This window comes from Panicum virgatum, chromosome 6K (assembly GCF_016808335.1).
Source record: "Panicum virgatum strain AP13 chromosome 6K, P.virgatum_v5, whole genome shotgun sequence".
Taxonomy (NCBI): Eukaryota; Viridiplantae; Streptophyta; class Magnoliopsida; order Poales; family Poaceae; genus Panicum; species Panicum virgatum.
In genome coordinates this window covers 45,944,959-45,962,706 of record NC_053141.1, presented here as the reverse complement: position 1 = coordinate 45,962,706, position 17,748 = coordinate 45,944,959, and the positions used below count along the sequence as shown (strand labels likewise).

The following is a 17,748-nucleotide window of genomic DNA, read 5'->3' as shown; positions in this document are numbered from 1 at the left end:
GATCGACACACGTAAAAAGGAACATGAGTTACTTGTCGATCTGTGCTCAATCAACAAAGAGTTCTGAATTGTGTAGGTTCGTAGCTTGAGATCTGATACTTTCTTTTCAAAAGGTGAAAAGGATGGAAAGAGTGGTTGCAAACCCCATTTACTAAGTTGTAATTCTTCTTCTTCTTCTTTCTTTTCGCAAGAACAGAACGATCTACTTTTTTCTTATCTCGCAAATAGTAGATTTATACATTGAGCATTCCTTTTTACTAGAAAAAACAATAATTGTACAATTGTTTCGAAGGTCCTCAGACCTGTTTATTTAATTCTTGTGGGGGAAAAAGAGATAAAAGGTTAGGCAAGTAGCAGGCCCCTTTTACTCGATTGCTTGAGCAAATTGCAACAGCCCGTTGCATTTGCAAAACCTTAATTTGGCCCCGTTTGGTTTGCGCTGAGCTAGTGAATAGTGACACTTTGATCGCTAATTATAGTGTCAAACAAAGTCAGTTTACAAAACTAACTTCAGAATCCCGCGCTAGGAACCCTGAAGAATCTAATGAGGCATTTGACCGCGCGATTAGAGAATAGTACTGTAGCATCACTGTAGCCAATTATCTATTAATTACCGTCATTAGATTCGTCGCGAAAAGTTACACCCATTCCTAAAAAAATTTACAAATTGACTTCATTTACTGCTTCATGCATAGAAAATTTTACCATAGCATAGCGTTGAACCAAACGGGACCCTTGTCCACCCAAGAAAAACAAGTGGCAAAGATTTGGAAGGGCATCATGGATCGACAGAAATTCTTCTTTTGTCCTTTCCATCGAGCAGTACTTTATAGAACCACACAAGTCCACTAGCCGATAAACACGGCACTTGTTGCGAGAAAGAGGAGAGCACTTTGGAGTTTGGATTGATGACACTTTTGACTCTTCTGTTTTTTTCCTTTTTCTTCTTCCTTTGAGTGTTTTTAGTTTCATTCATACTTCATGAGTTTGAATTAAAGGGGGTTTTCTTTTTTGCAAGGATAATTAAAGGGTGTTTAAATTAAAGAAAATTGTAAATGCGAGGAACGGGAAGTTCAAGTATAAAATAGGCTCTGAGTGCCACTGCCACCGCCACCAAATGTTCAATCACTCTGTTCGCTATGCTGTGGCTGGTGCTAATTTGTTGTGAGAGAAAAATACTGCTGGCTGGCTGGTGGTTGGTGCTGGTTTAGTGTAAGAAAAAAATAATGTTGACTGGTTGCAGCGAACAGAGTAAATATCATATATCGCCCCAACACAGAGTATGGAGTATTTCATTAGCAATGGGACCAGACTAATAAACTGAATAAGACAAAGAAGTCTCCTGAGGTCGATTCCATCTGAAGAACTGTTTGGTACCATTGTCTATTGGTGTTGGGCTTGTCAACCAAAGCTTGGCTCCTTCCTTCTACAAAACTGTGGCAACCTTCCTATTTATCCCTTTAAACTGAAAAAACTGGATGATGGTGTCAAATGCACAGGGCACACCCTTCACCGTTACCAAAGCTTCTTAACTGTCTTTCCTCTCAAATCTTTAATTTTTTTTTATGCTGCTCTGAGCTCATGTCTTCATGATGGCAAGCAAGTTTGCAGCCTTTCACCTTTATCTTTTGTTGCATGCCTGCAGGGATGAATCGGCTCTAAGAAAAAACATGCATGATGACAAAAGCGACAGATGACAATCTCTATTTTAGTCTCTTATTATTGATCTAGTGTTACATTTTTCAAAAAAATATTTATCTAGTGTTTTGTTCCCCCTAGTATATTCATTAGTAAGATGTTGATTGTTTTTAGGGACAATTGCATAGCTGCCCTTGTTTTGAGATGTAATTACACGTTTGCCCTTGTTTTTTTTAACTTTGCATGTTTGCCCCTGGTTTTCAAAATTGAAGGCACCGTTTGCCCCTGTTTGTCAACACCGTGAGCTGGACCTCAATAATTGTTCCAAAAAAATTTCACAAAAAAGAAAAAAAAGGGAAAAGACTATACTACCCCTTATCCCAAACACATTACTCCCCTCTCTGAGCGGCTCGCCTACGCGCGAGTCCCCGCCCGCCTGCCTCCGCGCCAGTCTCCGCCCGCCTCCGCCGCACGGGCCCGAGGCGCCGCGCGCGCTCCCTGCCCGCCTCCGCCGCGCCATTCGCCACCACCAGCACGACGCCGCTCGGCGAGGCGGAGGCCACCGCCGCGCCCCCACGACATTAATGCGGCCGAGCTCACCGGCCAGCCACCACTACCGCGCTCCCCTCCTCCCACCTCGCCCCGGCCTATAAGTAGGCCTCCACCGCACCTCCGCACCTCCACGAGCTCGCCCACTGCCGCCAGCACCTCTGCTCAGCCCCGCAGCGCCGCCGCCACGCCCGCCAGTGCCAGCCGCCGCTCGCTGCCGTGGGCAGGCCACCTCGCTGCCTCTCCGCCTGAGGTGAGGGCAAGGGTAGAACCCCCTCCACCTCCTCAAGCTCGTCCGCCGCCGCTAGCCCCGTCCCCAACCTTGCAGCGCCGCCACCATGGCCGCCGCCGCTCACCTCTGCCCGCCGCCATCGCACCAGCTCCTACAGGCCGCCTCCACCCAAATTAAGGGAGGGGATCGATTCCCCGTGGCCCCCTATCCATTTCCCCCCTAGCCCCGGCCGCCGCCGCGCCCTGGGCCGCCGGCGAGGGCCGCCGCCGGCGCCCTGCCCCCCTCCTCTGTTGCACGGGAGAGAGGAGGAAGAAGGGCAAAATTGCCCAATGGCCCCTGTTCTTTCCTTCTTTTATTTAAAAGCCCCCCTTCTCTCCTTCACGGAACAATGTTGAGGGCATTTTTGTCTTTTCAGCTTGCACTTAACACCGTTAACTCTCCTTCACATAACAAGGCAAGTGGAACCTTCAGATTCAAAAAACAAGGGCAAACATGCAAAGTTAAAAAAATAGGGGCAAATGTGCAATTACAGCTCAAAACAAGGGCAGTATTGCAATAGACCCTTGTTTTTAGGGAGACAAAATATGTCAATGTTTGATGGAAAATGAATTGAATTTATTTGAATTGTACACCGGAGTAACTTTTTCCTAAATAGGGAAAGGGGCCTTTGTTTGAAATAAATTGGTTCTTAGGGGTTAATAACGAAAGTGACACTTAACACTTCAGTCTCCAGTTCAGACTGTTCAGAGCTCCAAAATTATTCCTTTCTTCTCAGCGAGCCCCGCCGGGATCCCAAAGGAGGCATCACCCATTCACCCCCGATCGATCCTCTCCGCTCCCACCCAGTAATCCCCTCCTAGCTCCCCTCTCGCCGCCGCCGAGCCTACTCGCTCAAGGTGCGGAGTCGCCGTCCCTCGCCGTTTGATCCAACTCTGCGAGCTTCACGTGCCGGGATCCGCGAGAACCACCTGCCCTCCGTGTTCTTGCGGGCGGCGGAGTGGCTGGCTCTGGAATCTTTGTTCTTCGTGGGGCTCATGAGCGCAATGGAACTACTTGCGTGAAAGGGAGCTTGCCTTGTGGAGTCTGTGCCGGAGGGTCGAGCTGTGGAAGGGAGGATGCAGGGGAAGGCGCAGCTCTCGGATTCCAACCGGCGGATCATGGAGGTCGACGCGCCGCCGCGGCGGGTGTACCAGGCGTGGAAAGGAAGCAACGTGAGGGTTTCTTGCTCTTTGCTTGGTTTATGATTCTGCGATTTTCCTTAAGATGGGCCATGGGCTACTTTCAAATGTTGATTTTAGTAAGATCAAGGAATTTGGGGGGAAATTCTTTCTCTGTTGACCAGCGTTAGTATATGGAGACATTAGGCTGTTGAAATCTTGATATTATTTTTTGGAATAATTGTAGTGGCAGTAAGCGTCCAAAAGCTACAGAAAACATTCTAGTCCAGTGGTATTAGTGTTTGCTGATGTGTTTTTATTGTCCCTTCGGCGTATCAGAAGTGGTTCCTGTTTTAACGTGCTGTTATCCTCACTGAAGCAGCTAGTGTGGGAGCACATCAAAGACAGTGACATTTGATTTGCTACGCCACACAAATAGACTGAGTGAGAGATAAACTGAAATTTGAGAGTAGTTATAAAAAATGTAATCTAAGTTTTAGTTGAGGCAGGATGTCCATTTTGCAATTTTGATGGATTATACATCTATTGCAAGTTGGTTATTTGCAGAAAGAGATTCTAGAGCTCATCAGCATGGTCTTAGTTTGTTCTGTAATCTATTATGTACAACTTTATCATGGGTTGAAATGCACTGGCTACTAACTTAATAGTTGAAAGGATAGATCTAATTTTAGAAACCCGTATTCTTTACTTTCAAAGTGCTACCTTCTTAACATGTGTCGGAATGAAGCTCATGCTCTTTTTCTTCTTTTGTGCGTTGTTGCAGTTGTTTTTCCTTGGAGGTAGACTTATCTTTGGGCCAGATGTGAGGTCACTCGTGCTCACAGTATGTTTGATTGTAACCCCAGTCATATTCTTTGCTGCCGCCGTTTGTCCACAGCTTGGTCATGAGTTCCAGAGCCAAATTGGAGGTTGGGTGGCATCTGTAGCTGTCATCTTTACGGCATATGTAAGTTTAGGCGCCATCAACACTCACTTTGTTACACACCAATCTATATTTTTCTCTCTTCAATATTTCTGATTTTCTAATTTGAAATTATGCATTGGAAATTTGTAGCCATCTTTTACGGAGAGTGATCTTCGGCATTGCTTCTACCATGTTAAGTTATACCGTAGTTGCATCAAGGAGAATGGTCATAGCCATTACTCATATAGATATTGGAATAGAATGATTGTAGTGTCTGCAACTTGGTAATAGGTTGACAAGATGACTGGCATACTGTTCTTGTTTTTCAGATTCTTCTTGTTCTACTTCTCACATCTGGGCGTGATCCTGGAATTGTTCCTCGAAACGCTCACCCCCCAGAGCCTGAAGACATCGGTGAATCCCCAGATTGGCCTGGCGGTCAACATGGTTCAACAGGTTTACCACTTACAAGGGATGTTCTTGTCAATGGTGTTTCGGTCAAGGTCAAATATTGCCATACCTGTATGCTGTATCGTCCACCAAGGTGCTCCCATTGCTCAATCTGCAACAACTGTGTAGAACGTTTTGATCACCACTGTCCATGGGTAGGTCAGTGCATTGGAAAGGTAAGTATAATGTTGTGTCAACAAAATGGATCGGATAATGTTGTCTGGTGAAAGAAATGAAGTGATAAGTAATCATTCTTATGGTCATATAGTAGAGGTACTTTTTTGGATAACAATATAAGACCATTTTAGATTGCTGAGGCAGCAGTTCCCTCGCCAGTCTAACAGGGAATGAGATATATGCAGTTAAACGTTTTCTTTTAATGTTGTGCAGGATATAGGTCTGATATTAATTTAATTTTAACTGTGGGTGTGACTAATCATGCCTTGAATTCTGTTTTCTTGCAGAGGAACTATCGATTCTTCTTCATGTTTGTGTCTTCAACTACCCTACTCTGCATATATGTGTTTGCATTCTGCTGGGTCAATATCAAGAGAATTATGGACATGCATGAATGTAAAATTGGTAGGGCCCTTTGGAAGTCTCCTATCTCCGGCCTTCTCATTCTATACACATTTATTGCTGTGTGGTTTGTAGGAGGATTGACTTCATTCCACCTCTATTTGATTTCTACAAATCAGGTTAGCCTATTCTTGAGTAACTGGAGTAACAGTTAATCTGCTTTGCCGTTTATGAGCATTGATCAAGCTGGCATATTGAAATCTCATGAAAACACTTTTTGCAGACTACTTACGAGAACTTCCGATACCGTTACGACCGGAAAACAAATCCTTACAACCTTGGAGTAGCCCAGAATTTCATCGACATCTTGTTTTCAAGGATCCCCAGCTCAAAAAACAATTTCAGAGCAAAAGTTAAGGAGGATTCTGCAACCTTCACATCATCCCTCAGTATGGGACGGGTTCTAAGTCCGCCCAAGATGAGTGTGGACCTTGAGATGGGCACGAAAAGGCAAGCTGTGGCTGCAGAGGACTTGGAAGACTTGCACAGCCAGATCAGCAGTGCTATGGGTCTGGAGAGATGTGGCACTGAACCCCCGCATTTTGTTGGTCGAAAAGGCTGCTCTGAGATTTCATCTGACATAGAGGCATTTGCAGAAGAGTTTGGCATGGAACGTGAGCTGAGTGAGAGGAAAAAGATTGAGCGACGCACAAATGATGGCCCATAGAAAGTTTCGTTACCATAAGCCCCTCTCCAACATTCTGTCAATCCCTCAGCTTAGGCAGCAAAAGTTTGGAAAAATGAAAAAGAAGTAGGACAAAATGGTAGAATGAACTTGACAGGCATTGGTTAGTTCATTTTGGCTGAAATTTCCAGCCAAGACTTCATTTAGAAGTAATAAATGTTCATTAACGACATAGGAAGGAATGATGAATCCGCACTTGGTTTGGATGATTTTGTACTGCTAGTTCTATGTACTCTACTACTCTTGGTCCATGTGTTGCTTCTGATTTTGTTGAAGCTGTAATTTGTAACATCAACATGGCTATCAGATTTCCTGCACTTCTGTTTGCCAATCAAATAGTTCCCGAGATTCGATACCCTGTGCATTTGCTTACGGATGAAGTTGCTGCAATGGCTAAGTCACTTTACCTTGAAGCAGAAGAAACAGAGCATGCCATGCCGCTGAACCTGAGGTTCTGGCGCCCACCTCACTGTCGCCGCGCCCCCCGTTCGACATCTGCACTCACCACGGCGGCTCCACGTAGGACGCCGCCGCGTTCTCGTCAACCTGAAGCTCCGACGAACCTTTGTCGCCACGGCAAGCTATGCATCACCTCACACCTCATCGCAGCATATCAGCACGGGGCACGCCCGGCGGCCACACACCCCTCCTTCCAAGAAACCTGAGTATCTGACAGGCTGACACCAGCAGGCGGCCACCGCGGCGCCGCCCCGTCCGCCCGCTCGTCCAACTTCACCGCGCCACGGCCTTCTGCATCCACCGCGGCGCCACGTCGGACTTGCACACCGTGCGACGGGATGCCATGGACGCCGGCCACTTGCCGCCGCTATTGCGCGCGCGGAACTGGGCAGGCAGAACCAGCGGTGATCGGTGCCGACGCAGGCGGCGGCGGGTGCCCCGCCGGCGCTACTAGAGTTTGCTCCAGAGAATTCGCCCTTCCCTGGCCTCGCTAGCTCCCTGGCCTCAGGCGCCGCAGCGCCTGCAGGTCGCCGCTGATGTCCTTGCCGAACCTGCGCCTGAACTCCTGGGTGTAGTGGCGGACCATGCGGTCGTCGAAGTCCACCCCGCCGAGGTGGGTGTCGCCGGCGGTGGCCCTGACCTCCACGACGCCCGCCTCGTCGATGGTCAGCAGCGACACATCGAGGGTGCCGGCGCCGAGGTCGAAGATGAGCACGTTCTTCTCCTCGCTGGTGCCGATGGCCTTCTTGTTGAGCCCGTACGAGATGGCCGCGGCGGTGGGCTCGTTGACGATGCGCAGCACGTTGAGGCCGGCGATGGCTCCGGCGTCTCTGGTGGCCTGCCTCTGGGAGTCGTTGAAATGGGCAGGCACGGTGATCACGGCGTTCCTGACGGTGGCGCCGGTGTGGGCCTCGGCGATCTCCTTCATCTTGGTCAGCACCATCGAGGTGATCTCCTCGGCGGAAAGCTGCTTCTCCTGGCCCTTGTCGGTGATCACGATCATCGGTTTGTCGCCGGGGTTAGCCACGACCTTGAACGGTCATAGCTCCATATCGGCCTGTACGGACGGGTCAGAGAACCTCCTACCGATCAACCGCTTCATGTCTGCATCGAGGGAAAAAAATGACAACATCAGTCAGTTTTTTTTTTAATCAAAGAGCGTCAGTCAGTTGGACAGTCAAATCACAGCACAAAAAACATAAGTACAAAAACTGATTGTCAGACTGCAAATTGAAGAAGGAAGGAATAACCTGATTGCAATTCCAGAAACAGAGGATTCCATAAAGATGGCAGCATCTATTCTGAACAACAAATTTAACAGATAGCTTCATAGAGCAAACAGATTAATAATAGACAAAGCAGCTACTGCTCACAGATTAATAATAGACAAAGCAGCTACTGCTCACACTGAACGAAGGAAGCACTTTCCAATGGTTACTGCAATTCATGTCGGTCATTGAAGCAGAGCAAATATTGCTCACACAGGGGCTTGTTTGGATAAATCATTCGAAACCCCCTCCGAAATCCGATCTGTAAACTAAATTCATTTTTAGATCTAAGCCCTAAATAAAAACAAACTAGGCGTGTGACCCGCTCATTTGCGCGGCTAGTTTTGAAAATTCAAAAAGTTATGTCTTTGTATCATTACTATTTTTCAAAAATTTATACTATTCTTACCATATATCATCCTTTTCGTTATCGTAAACTATGCTTTAGTGTTCGTAAAAACAATTCAAATCTAGCCTACCATAGTAACAATTAGTTTTGTTGAGCTTTAATAATATTATTATGTGTATACTTATTCCTATTTTTCTATTTCGATTGAATTACTGTTGTTGGCTTTAGTTTTTTGTTAAGAGTATATGTTTGTAACTTATACATAGCTAAAGGATATTTAAGATTTAATTTTTCATAATGGCAATGATAGTTTATTTTTTAGTTTGGTGTAAGGGTGTTTTGGACTAATATTTATGGTAATTTGTTCCTCCGATCCCTCTTGGATCTCGTCAATTTGATTTTGTTACATTTTAGCACTTTGATTGGTATTCCAAAGCAAGTGAATACGCCATGACCTTTTTTCTTTCCTGTATATTTTTAGCTCCAAATGCAAGTCATCATATACGCATCAATTTTTTATAGCATACGCAGCTGTAAATAAAGGCAGTGTATGATATGAAAACCAACTATTTTGTGCAAACTTTGGAAACTCCAATCAAGACCACAGGATCTTCATCCGATGGCTATGGGCAGAGATAGGTAGTTTAACACTTAAACCCTATTCATCCCATCCTAATCCCACCTTTTGCAAATCACCCCAAATCAACTCACGCAGCCCCACCCCCTTGTCGAGTAGCCCGTCCCGTCCGCCCGCGTCGATTCAAGTCGCCGCCGCCTTCCCACGAATCGCCACCACGCCCGCCGCCGGTGAGGAGCGCGTAGAGGAAGCCGCTGACCATGGAGAGCATGCGGTTGCCGAGGCCGTCGAATGGGAGCCACACGATGTAGCTGCACCTGCACGACTCCTCGCCGGCCTCGTTGGCAATGCGGCCGGACCAAAGCTGCTCGACGGACCTAGCGTACAGCGGTGTGCCGGGGGCGCACCTCCGGTGGCGGGCCTCGTAGGCGCGCAGCTTACCCAGGAGGTGCGGCGACGGCGCGTAGGGAAAGTGCTTGTAGTACCGCCACGAATTCGAGGACGATCATGCAGCATGTTTAGCCAACAAACTAAAACTAGTATAATCTTGGACCACTTGTATTGGTAGCCAACAAACCAAAACTAGTATAATCAGGACTCCATGGCAGCGCGGCCTCCAGGGCACGAATGCACCTCGGCGGCCTGATGCAAGGATGGCGGACGGCGGCGTCACGCAAGGACGGAAGCTGCGAGTGGGCGGCGGCGTGGCGTGGCCAGCCGAATAGACGCCGGGGGACCCTTGGCGGTGGAGCACTACGAACGCCGGAGACCACGGCTACGAACGCCGGAGACGTCTGGCGGCGACTCGACGAGCGGGGTGGGGCTGCGTAGGACTGCTAATGGTCGGGTTGAAATAGGTTTTATGGGGTGGGTTTTGAAATGGAGTGTGTTTGGATGAATTAAAATAGTTTGTATTAGTTAATGGGGTGGGTCGGGGCGGATTCTATATAAATGCGGGTTGAGGCGGGTTAAAATAAATATTTTTTACAAAATAATATAACTATATATAAATGTGGGTCCCACGTGAGAGCTGGACTTTGAAATTAAAACCACGTGTTTATATCAGAAAATTTTATCGAAATTGACTGAATTTTGTTGGAGATGACTCAGTACGACTGGCAGCTATTTTGTGCAAAGCAGTGTGGCTAGAACTACCTGTGAGCCCCACATGAAGAGCCGGACCCTGGAATTAAAACCTCGCGTTCACACTATAAAATTTTATCGAAATTGACTGAAATTTGTTGGAGATGACTCAGTACGACTGGCAGCTACTCTGTGCAAAACAGCGTGGCTAGAACTACATGTGGGCTCCACATCAAGAGCCGGACCCTAGAATTAAAATCTCGCATTCACACTATAAAATTTTATCGAAATTGACTGAAATTTTTAGAGATGAGTCAATATGACTGACAGATACTCTGTACAAAGTAGTGTGGCTAGACATATATGTGGTCCCCACATTAAGTGTAGAACCACTAAATTCCTCTGCATAGTAGAACCCATGGGTTTTTATGGGTTACCCGTTTATAATGGGGCGGGTTGGTTAGAGTTGAGAAATTAACTAATTGGGTTGGGTGGGGTTGGGTATCTAAATATGTTAATTTTGGGTAGAGTTGGGTATGGTGCGGGTTCCAACCCATTAGCAGGGCTAGGGGGTGCGTGAGTTGATTTGGGGTGATTTGCAAAAGGTGGAATTAGGATGGGATGAGTGTGGGGGGTTTAAGTGCTAAAACTACCCATCTCTGTCCATAGCCTTCGAATGAAGATTCTGTGGTCTTGATTGGAGTTTCCAAAGTTTGCAAAAATAATTGGTTTTCATAGTATGTGTTTTTTAACAAAAATCTAATAATACAATTTGTATGCACCAATCCACATACTTTTTCTTAGAATAATGGGTTAACGTGAGAGTACAACGGCACTTAATGAGCAAAGGGAGTATTTACATAGTTTTTCGGATGGCTCCAGCAATGGCAGATGCCACAACTCTAGCCTCAAGGAGCTCTTTGATACTAGTTGAAATTGCTCGTCGACCCGACCTCCACTTACTGCCACCATGTTCATGATAGTGCTCTTGTCCATTGGGTTCTCACGTTATTTCAGAGTTTGATTTGGCTAAACTCTAAATGTTCTTATTTGTAACGGTAATGCTTGGACTCGGGCGTCGGACGCTTCGGAGGCCACGTGCAGATTCCTGCTCCGCACGTTTGACGTTTCATTTTTCTTTATCACTGCTCGTCTCCAGCTCTCCGCTTCTCGGCGGACGGTGGAGGCACGTTTCTCACGGAGGATGCCACGGTGATGCCCGACGGCCTGGCGCGTGCCGCCGCAGCAGTTCAACTCTCATGCCGGCTGGCCTTCTTCCTGTGCCTCTGCAGGCCGACGCGGGCGCTGCGGCAGACAAGGACGGCGGCGGCAGCAGCGGAGGATAGCTGGGCAGCGGCCGCCGCCTCTCGCCTCTCCGGCATCTTCCTCCCCTACACCCTGCAGCTCCATGGCCGCCGTCGGCGCTCTCTCCCACCCCAATGTCCTCTTCCTTGGGGCTCGCGCAGCCAAGCGTGGCGGCGGCGGAGCTCGCGCGGCCGGACGCGCGCAGCGGCGGAGCTCGCTGGCAGCACGGCCGGTCGCGGGCTGCCGCTCCCCATGGCTTCCCCGCACCGGCCGACGGAGAAGACGCGGGCGGCAGCGGAGCTCACGCGGCTGGGCGGCGGCGGCAGCATGGGCCATCGGCGACGCGACGGCTAGAGGCAGAGCTCCCAGCGCTTAGGGGCGGAGCTCGCCGGTGGCGCGGCTAGCAGCGGGGCGGAGGCGCTGCAGATGCCACAGGTGGTCATGTTGCAGTCGGTGTCCTGTAACGTTGCAGTAGAGGTTTTTTTTTATGTTGCAATAGATACCTCATGGTAGATAGTGATGTTGCAATTATTCTTTGAAGATGTTGCAATTGTGATTTTTGAATGTTGCAGTCTTTCTCCTCTTTGCTATTGATGAATGTTGCAAGAAACATGGTGCAAATATTGTGGCGGAAATTTTTTCCTCCATTCGGTTGCAAAGATGTATTTGATTTTTGAATGTTGCAAGCGGTGACTTTCATTGTAATATTTTTTTTCATATGTTACATATGCTACTTTTTTATGTTACGGGGGAGCGACGGAGCGTCCGATCCATCGGATGTCCGGGCGCTAGCATTTCCGTATTTCTAATCCAAGAAGTTTAGAAGACAATATATGAAGCATATATTTATCTTTTATTTTATTGCATGGAAAACATATACAGAGACAACATGGATTGGATTGGATTCTCATGTCTGTCTTCCCATTAGATTTAATATGTTTTTTCTTTTTATCTATACTATAAGGATCCATGACAATTAAAACATTTCTCACCAAGTTTAGCCCCCATACCCACCTCACAAATCACCTTTTTGAGGCCCACGTGTAAGGTGAAAAGTTTGACAGGGGAGGATGGCAGACCGAAATCGTCGTGCATCCCCGTTGAGTCGCGACGTCGCACACCACTCCGCCGTTTTTTCCACCACGGGGTTCTCTACCCACCCCCTGCGTACCCGCGATGCTATTGGCGGAGCTTCAATTCTTGCCTTCCGTGATTGCAGCGTCGAGTTCTTCCTTTGATCCCTCCCCTCCCACCGCGGCATTGCTCCCTTTCCTTTCCCTCCTCCCTGCCACCCTGCCTCGCTGCGCTGGCCCTCCTCGCTCCTCCCTCCCCACCGCACACCCCTCCTCCCTCCCCTGCTCGGTCCCCTGCGCGGAGGCGATGGCGAGGCGGCGGCGGCGGCCATGGCACGGCGGAGATGGCGAGGCCGCTCCCCTGCTCCGCGCCACTGTAACGTCCCGCCTCCCCAAGGCCGGGCCCGCTTACATCTGGCTGCTTTCTAGGGCATAGACTGTCCTCACAGACCAACACTAGTCTTTTCTACACACTTTGTCCTCACTCGTGCGCAACATAGACTGTCCTCACAGACCAACACTAGTCTTTTCTGCACACTTTGTGCGCACGACACTAGTCTTTTCTGCACACTTTGTGCTCACTCGTGCGCACCCGGGAAGAACTTCCCGGTCGGTCACCCATCCCCAAATTTCTCCGGGCCAAGCACGCTTAACCTCGGAGTTCTTTGGAGACCGGCTTCCGGAAAAGAAGTCGGCTCTGATACCATTCTGTAACGTCCCGCCTCCCCGAGGCCGGACCCGTTTACATCTGGCTGCTTTCTAGGACATAGAATGTCCTCACAGACCAACACCAGTCTTTTCTGCACACTTTGTCCTCACTCGTGCGCACCCGGAAGAACTTCCCGGTCGGTCACCCATCCCCAAATTTCTCTGGGCCAAGCACACTTAACCTCGGAGTTCTTTGGAGACCGGCTTCCGGAAAAGAAGTTGCAAATTATTGGTATGAGTATCCTATTAATCCTATTAAGCACTGGGCCGGGGTGTCACAGCCACCCCTCTCCTGCTCCGGGCGGTGCGGGGTCCGCGGATCTGGGCGGCTGGGGAGGACCGGCGGCGAGCAGGGCACCCTTCTTGATGAGGCTTCGGCATCCGCGACGGCCTCCCCATCACCGGCGGTAGAAGAGGGGCCATCGGCCACGGCGCTCGGAGGTCCGGCTCGCCAAGGCTGGTCGCAAGGACCTCTATCAATTAGAACTTCAAACCTGTCAATTAGGGAAGCGAGGAAGTGGAACCTGCCAATTGCTAGCGTGTGGCTGCGGCACGTTGCATTACGAATCCCAGATTTCCTGTGCGTAAGCATATCGTGAACACACCTCCTTTGCATTCAGGTTTTAGTTCGATCATGAGGTCATTTGTATGAGTATATATGTAACAATGTCATATGCTTCAGGCCATTTAGTACATGTGTATGGGTATATATGTACCAATGTCATATGCTTCAGGTCATGGAGTACATTCATGACGTTTTGACGAACACATGCTATCAGTTGCAAGTAACAGCAATTCTCCCATTTGGTGGATTCATCATAATGTGAATATATAGGCCGGCGGATGCGGTGATGCAGAGCTCGGCGTCGGAGGCCAGGAAGGCGGCACGGCACTGCAGGAACTGGGGTAAGCCTCCGCTTCGTAATCTGTTTCTTCCTCCCCGATTTCTTTCCTGCTGAACGCCGAGACGTGCTCTGATCCTAACTTTTTAACCTTCTGATGATGTTGTGTGTAATCGTGCAGTTATCATGCCGCCATCTGCCCTTGATAGAAATTGGAGATGGCCCATCCCGTTGATTCCCCCTCTACTCTGCATGTTCCGTTATGTTTGATTTTGAGGGATGGCTCACGTCTTCACCTCTGGTCACAGATTTATACAGGAAAAACTGGATGGGCGTGGCCTCCCTGTATTGTTGGCGGCACAAACTTCTGCATTCAGGTAATTTTGATTTAATGGCAAGAATTTATGTATGATGAAGTTCATCTTATGTTTATTGACTGTACTATCTGATTTGTTGCCGTGCCTTTGCCCTTCAATATTCTAGGCCCTTATTAGCTCAACCACGAGTGCTAGGTTTGGGGCCACTATCTTAAGTTGTGAATTTCTGATTAACAAATATTGCGATTCAGCTGGCTAAAAATATTTGTATTATTTCAATCTACCACACGTAGCTGTGAAATATACGAATCTAATGCAGTTAATCATATATTGTAGGTTCATGTTGCTCTTAGGTCATTTTGTTATTAGAAGTTTCTATTTATTAATTAATCTTGACAATTTCTTGTGTGGACATAGAGTTATATGAAAATCTGAAAAATGGGGCCACTGTGAGCTCAGCTTTCACATTTAATTACTATATAGCTTCAAAACAGATATTTTCATTTGGTGTGGTCATTAAGATATATTTGTCATACCTATATATATTTCATGGAGTGATGCCTCTCATATCTTTCAGGCTGAAGGACAATGGACCCGAGGAGGCTAAGACTTGATGAGTTCTTACTGAGCAGATCAGCTATATATCCGTTCAACAATTATTAAAACCTGCAGATAATAGGTAAAATCTGGTCCATCTTTGACCTTGCTGATTTATGTCACCAAGCTTATACTTCAGTGGTTCTGAAGTGAACCTTCGCAATTCATTTTTTTAATTTCGTATGATAGTTATTTTCCTTTTAACATGTTATCTACGATTAACAGGAGACAAGCTGGAATGGCATAATCTTGGCCTGGTGTTTAGATAACCTTGTAATCTCATCTTTAGGCATATTTTGTACAGAAAAGTTTTGTGTTTGCCTCCCCGATTTGGTCTGATGGATGATCAGGCTGCCAAGGCATTCCATCCCTTCTCCATTTAATAGGCTAAGGTGAGTTGTCTAGCATTACTCCATTTAAATGATGAATCACCCTTAAATATCAGGGGTTGGAGACTAACATAACACTGGAAATTTTTATTGGTTGAGTTCAGCATTTATCACATTGCTAAATACTTTCAAGCTGCTGGACCACAATATGTAAGTTTGGATTAGTCGAGTTACTTGTTGGTTCTGTTTATATTTACCATAATTTCTGAACTTTAAAAGTTCTCAAGTGAATTTACTTACTATAAGATAATAAACCAGTGCTTCCATGTAATAAATAATTCAAACTCTGTTCAAATTTATGTAATGTCTGTTCATATAATATAATCTTAACATATATGGACATTTATTGGTACATGGTAAAATGGCAAATTTATTCTCTATATGGTAGATTAGGTTTTCTGATACTCTACTGCAGTGAACAAGGGTTACACAACGTGCCAGTTTTGATTTATATTTTTATGATACTAGCACTGGGAGAATATATATTCTTGAAGACCCCTCTTCTACTGCCGGTGATGGGGAGGCCGTCGCGGACGCCGAAGCCTCGCCGGAGGAGGCCGCGCAGCGATACGCCGAGAAGGGGGCCCTGCTCGCCGCCGGTCCTCCCCGCCGCCCGGATCTGCGGAACCCGCACCGCCCGGAGCAGGGGAGGGGCGCCCCTCTTCTACCGCCGGTGATGGGGAGGCCGTCACGGATGTCGAAGCCTCGCCGAGAAGGGGGCCCTGCTCGCCGCCGGTCCTCCCCCGCCGCCCAGATCCGCGGACCCCGCACCGCCCGGAGCAGGAGAGGGGTGGCGCGGAGCAGGGGAACGGCCTCGCCATGGGCCGCCACGCACCGCGTCTCCGCCACGCCATGGCCGTCGTCGCCTCGCCATCGCCTCCGCGCAGGGGACCGAGCAGGGGAGGGAGGAGGGGTGTGCGGTGGGGAGGGAGGAGCGAGGAGGGCCGGCGCAGCGAGGCAGGGTGGCAGGGAGGAGGGAAAGGAAGGGGAGCAACGCCGTGGTGGGAGGGGAGGGATCAAAGGAAGAACTCGACGCTGCAATCACGGAAGGCAAGAATTGAAGCTCCGCCAATAGCATCGCGGGTACGCAGGGGGTGGGTAGAGAACCCCGTGGTGAAAAAAAACGGTGGAGGGGTGCGCGACGTCGCGACTCAATAGGGATGCGCGACGATTTCGGCCCGCCATCCTCCCCTGTCAAACTTTTCACCTTACACGTGGGCCTCAAAAAGGTGATTTGTGAGGTGGGTATGAGAGCTAAATTTGGTGAGAAATGTTTTAATTGTCATGGATCCTTATAGTATAGATTAGGAAGTGAATGGGAATTAGAAATTAATTATTGTGCAAGAGTGATGTCAACAAGATATAATTGAGAAATTACCAAATAAATAAGGCAAGTATTATATTTTGTATTTTGTAGTTAAAATAAAAGATGATAGATTTTACGGATCAAAGATAGTGAAGATCACAAGATTTCTAAAATATGAATATAATGGAATACATCGAACATCATAATTGTTTTGCTAAAAAAAGTCATGTCTACTGCATAGGCATGACATCAATGAGTATTGAGCTTGTATGTAGGTACAAAGGCATTGCGCCAGGCAGATTTGCAGATTTGCAGAGGAGATGATGATGATGGTCTTGTTTGGTCGTGTGCATATAAACATGCACATGACCATGGTTGATTACATTTGCATCGTTGCACATGATGGCCCGGTGCCGGTTGCTTATAACTATTGACGTCGGCCGTTGAGCAGCATGCATCGACGTGACAACGTTCGACAATGTAGGAAGCATGTAGTGACGCTAATATAGGGTGAGCGGTGCGGACAGGGTAGGCATGTCCAGCTAGCAGTGGGAAAGTATGCGGCAGGCCAGACATCGCCTGTCGAGGCCCCAGGGAAGAACGCAACTTCGCCTCCTACTCGGCGAGAGCTATTTGGAGCGTTATTCAGTTCATTTGCAACGAATAGAATGCAATACATTATTAGAAAAGCAGTCATGTTCGTATTGTTATCATATTTTGAACATATACTTATACATACCATTATACACTATCTTATACACACCATTATACACTATCATATACACACTATTTACCTATTTTTATAATTATATATTTTTTATATTTCAAATATTTTTTTTTGTTTTTACCACAATTGAGACCTCATTGTTTGTTTTCATCATATATAGTTTCTCAAAAATGCTCGTTGCAAGTTGCAACTAAAATTTAATATAATTTTTTTTGCAATATTATTCTTCAGACACATGCGATGTCGCACGTGCACCCTACTAGTGGTGAGTAAGGGTTCACGTTCAACACCCATGCTCTACACACTTTCTTTGACTACACGCTCACACTTCCACACATTCGCCCATAGAGACTTGGGAAACTCTCCCTCCCTCGCCCGCTTGTAGTCCCTACTGCAAACTCAGTGCTTATAACACGAGAGGCCCAAACCGGACATAGTGACGCTCCGTCTGAATCAGTATACATCCCTGTATTCTCTTAGCACACTGTCCTAAGCCAGATGCGCATATAAATTTATTAGTCGGCGGTCTGAAA

The 17,748-nt window shown here is 47.5% G+C and overlaps 1 protein-coding gene, 1 long non-coding RNA gene and 1 pseudogene across 4 annotated transcripts; 2 read left to right on the top strand and 1 right to left on the bottom strand.

Moving 5' to 3' along the window:
* The first annotated feature begins 3,145 nt into the window (after positions 1–3,145).
* On the top strand, positions 3,146–6,573 carry LOC120713033 (probable protein S-acyltransferase 7). Of its 3 annotated transcripts, none has more exons than XM_039998996.1 (6): positions 3,146–3,630; positions 4,361–4,543; positions 4,831–5,127; positions 5,416–5,533; positions 5,606–5,649; positions 5,754–6,573. In XM_039998996.1, the coding sequence occupies exons 1-6, from the start codon at positions 3,535–3,537 to the stop codon at positions 6,195–6,197; spliced, it is 1,182 nt and encodes a 393-aa protein (XP_039854930.1). In that variant the 5' UTR covers positions 3,146–3,534; the 3' UTR covers positions 6,198–6,573. The 3 variants fall into 3 exon arrangements, with proteins under 3 accessions (XP_039854930.1, XP_039854929.1, XP_039854931.1); XM_039998997.1 differs by having other exon boundaries at positions 3,459–3,630; positions 4,361–4,376; positions 4,475–4,543; positions 5,416–5,649; XM_039998995.1 differs by having other exon boundaries at positions 3,148–3,630; positions 5,416–5,649.
* A 591-nt stretch (positions 6,574–7,164) lies between these two features.
* LOC120713560 lies at positions 7,165–10,947 on the bottom strand (annotated as a pseudogene).
* Positions 10,948–13,516: 2,569 nt separating this feature from the next.
* On the top strand, positions 13,517–15,252 carry LOC120713032. The gene is made up of 4 exons (XR_005691157.1): positions 13,517–13,943; positions 14,061–14,256; positions 14,774–14,875; positions 15,019–15,252. It is a non-coding gene; the product is annotated as an uncharacterized LOC120713032 (long non-coding RNA).
* The last annotated feature ends 2,496 nt before the right edge of the window (positions 15,253–17,748 follow it).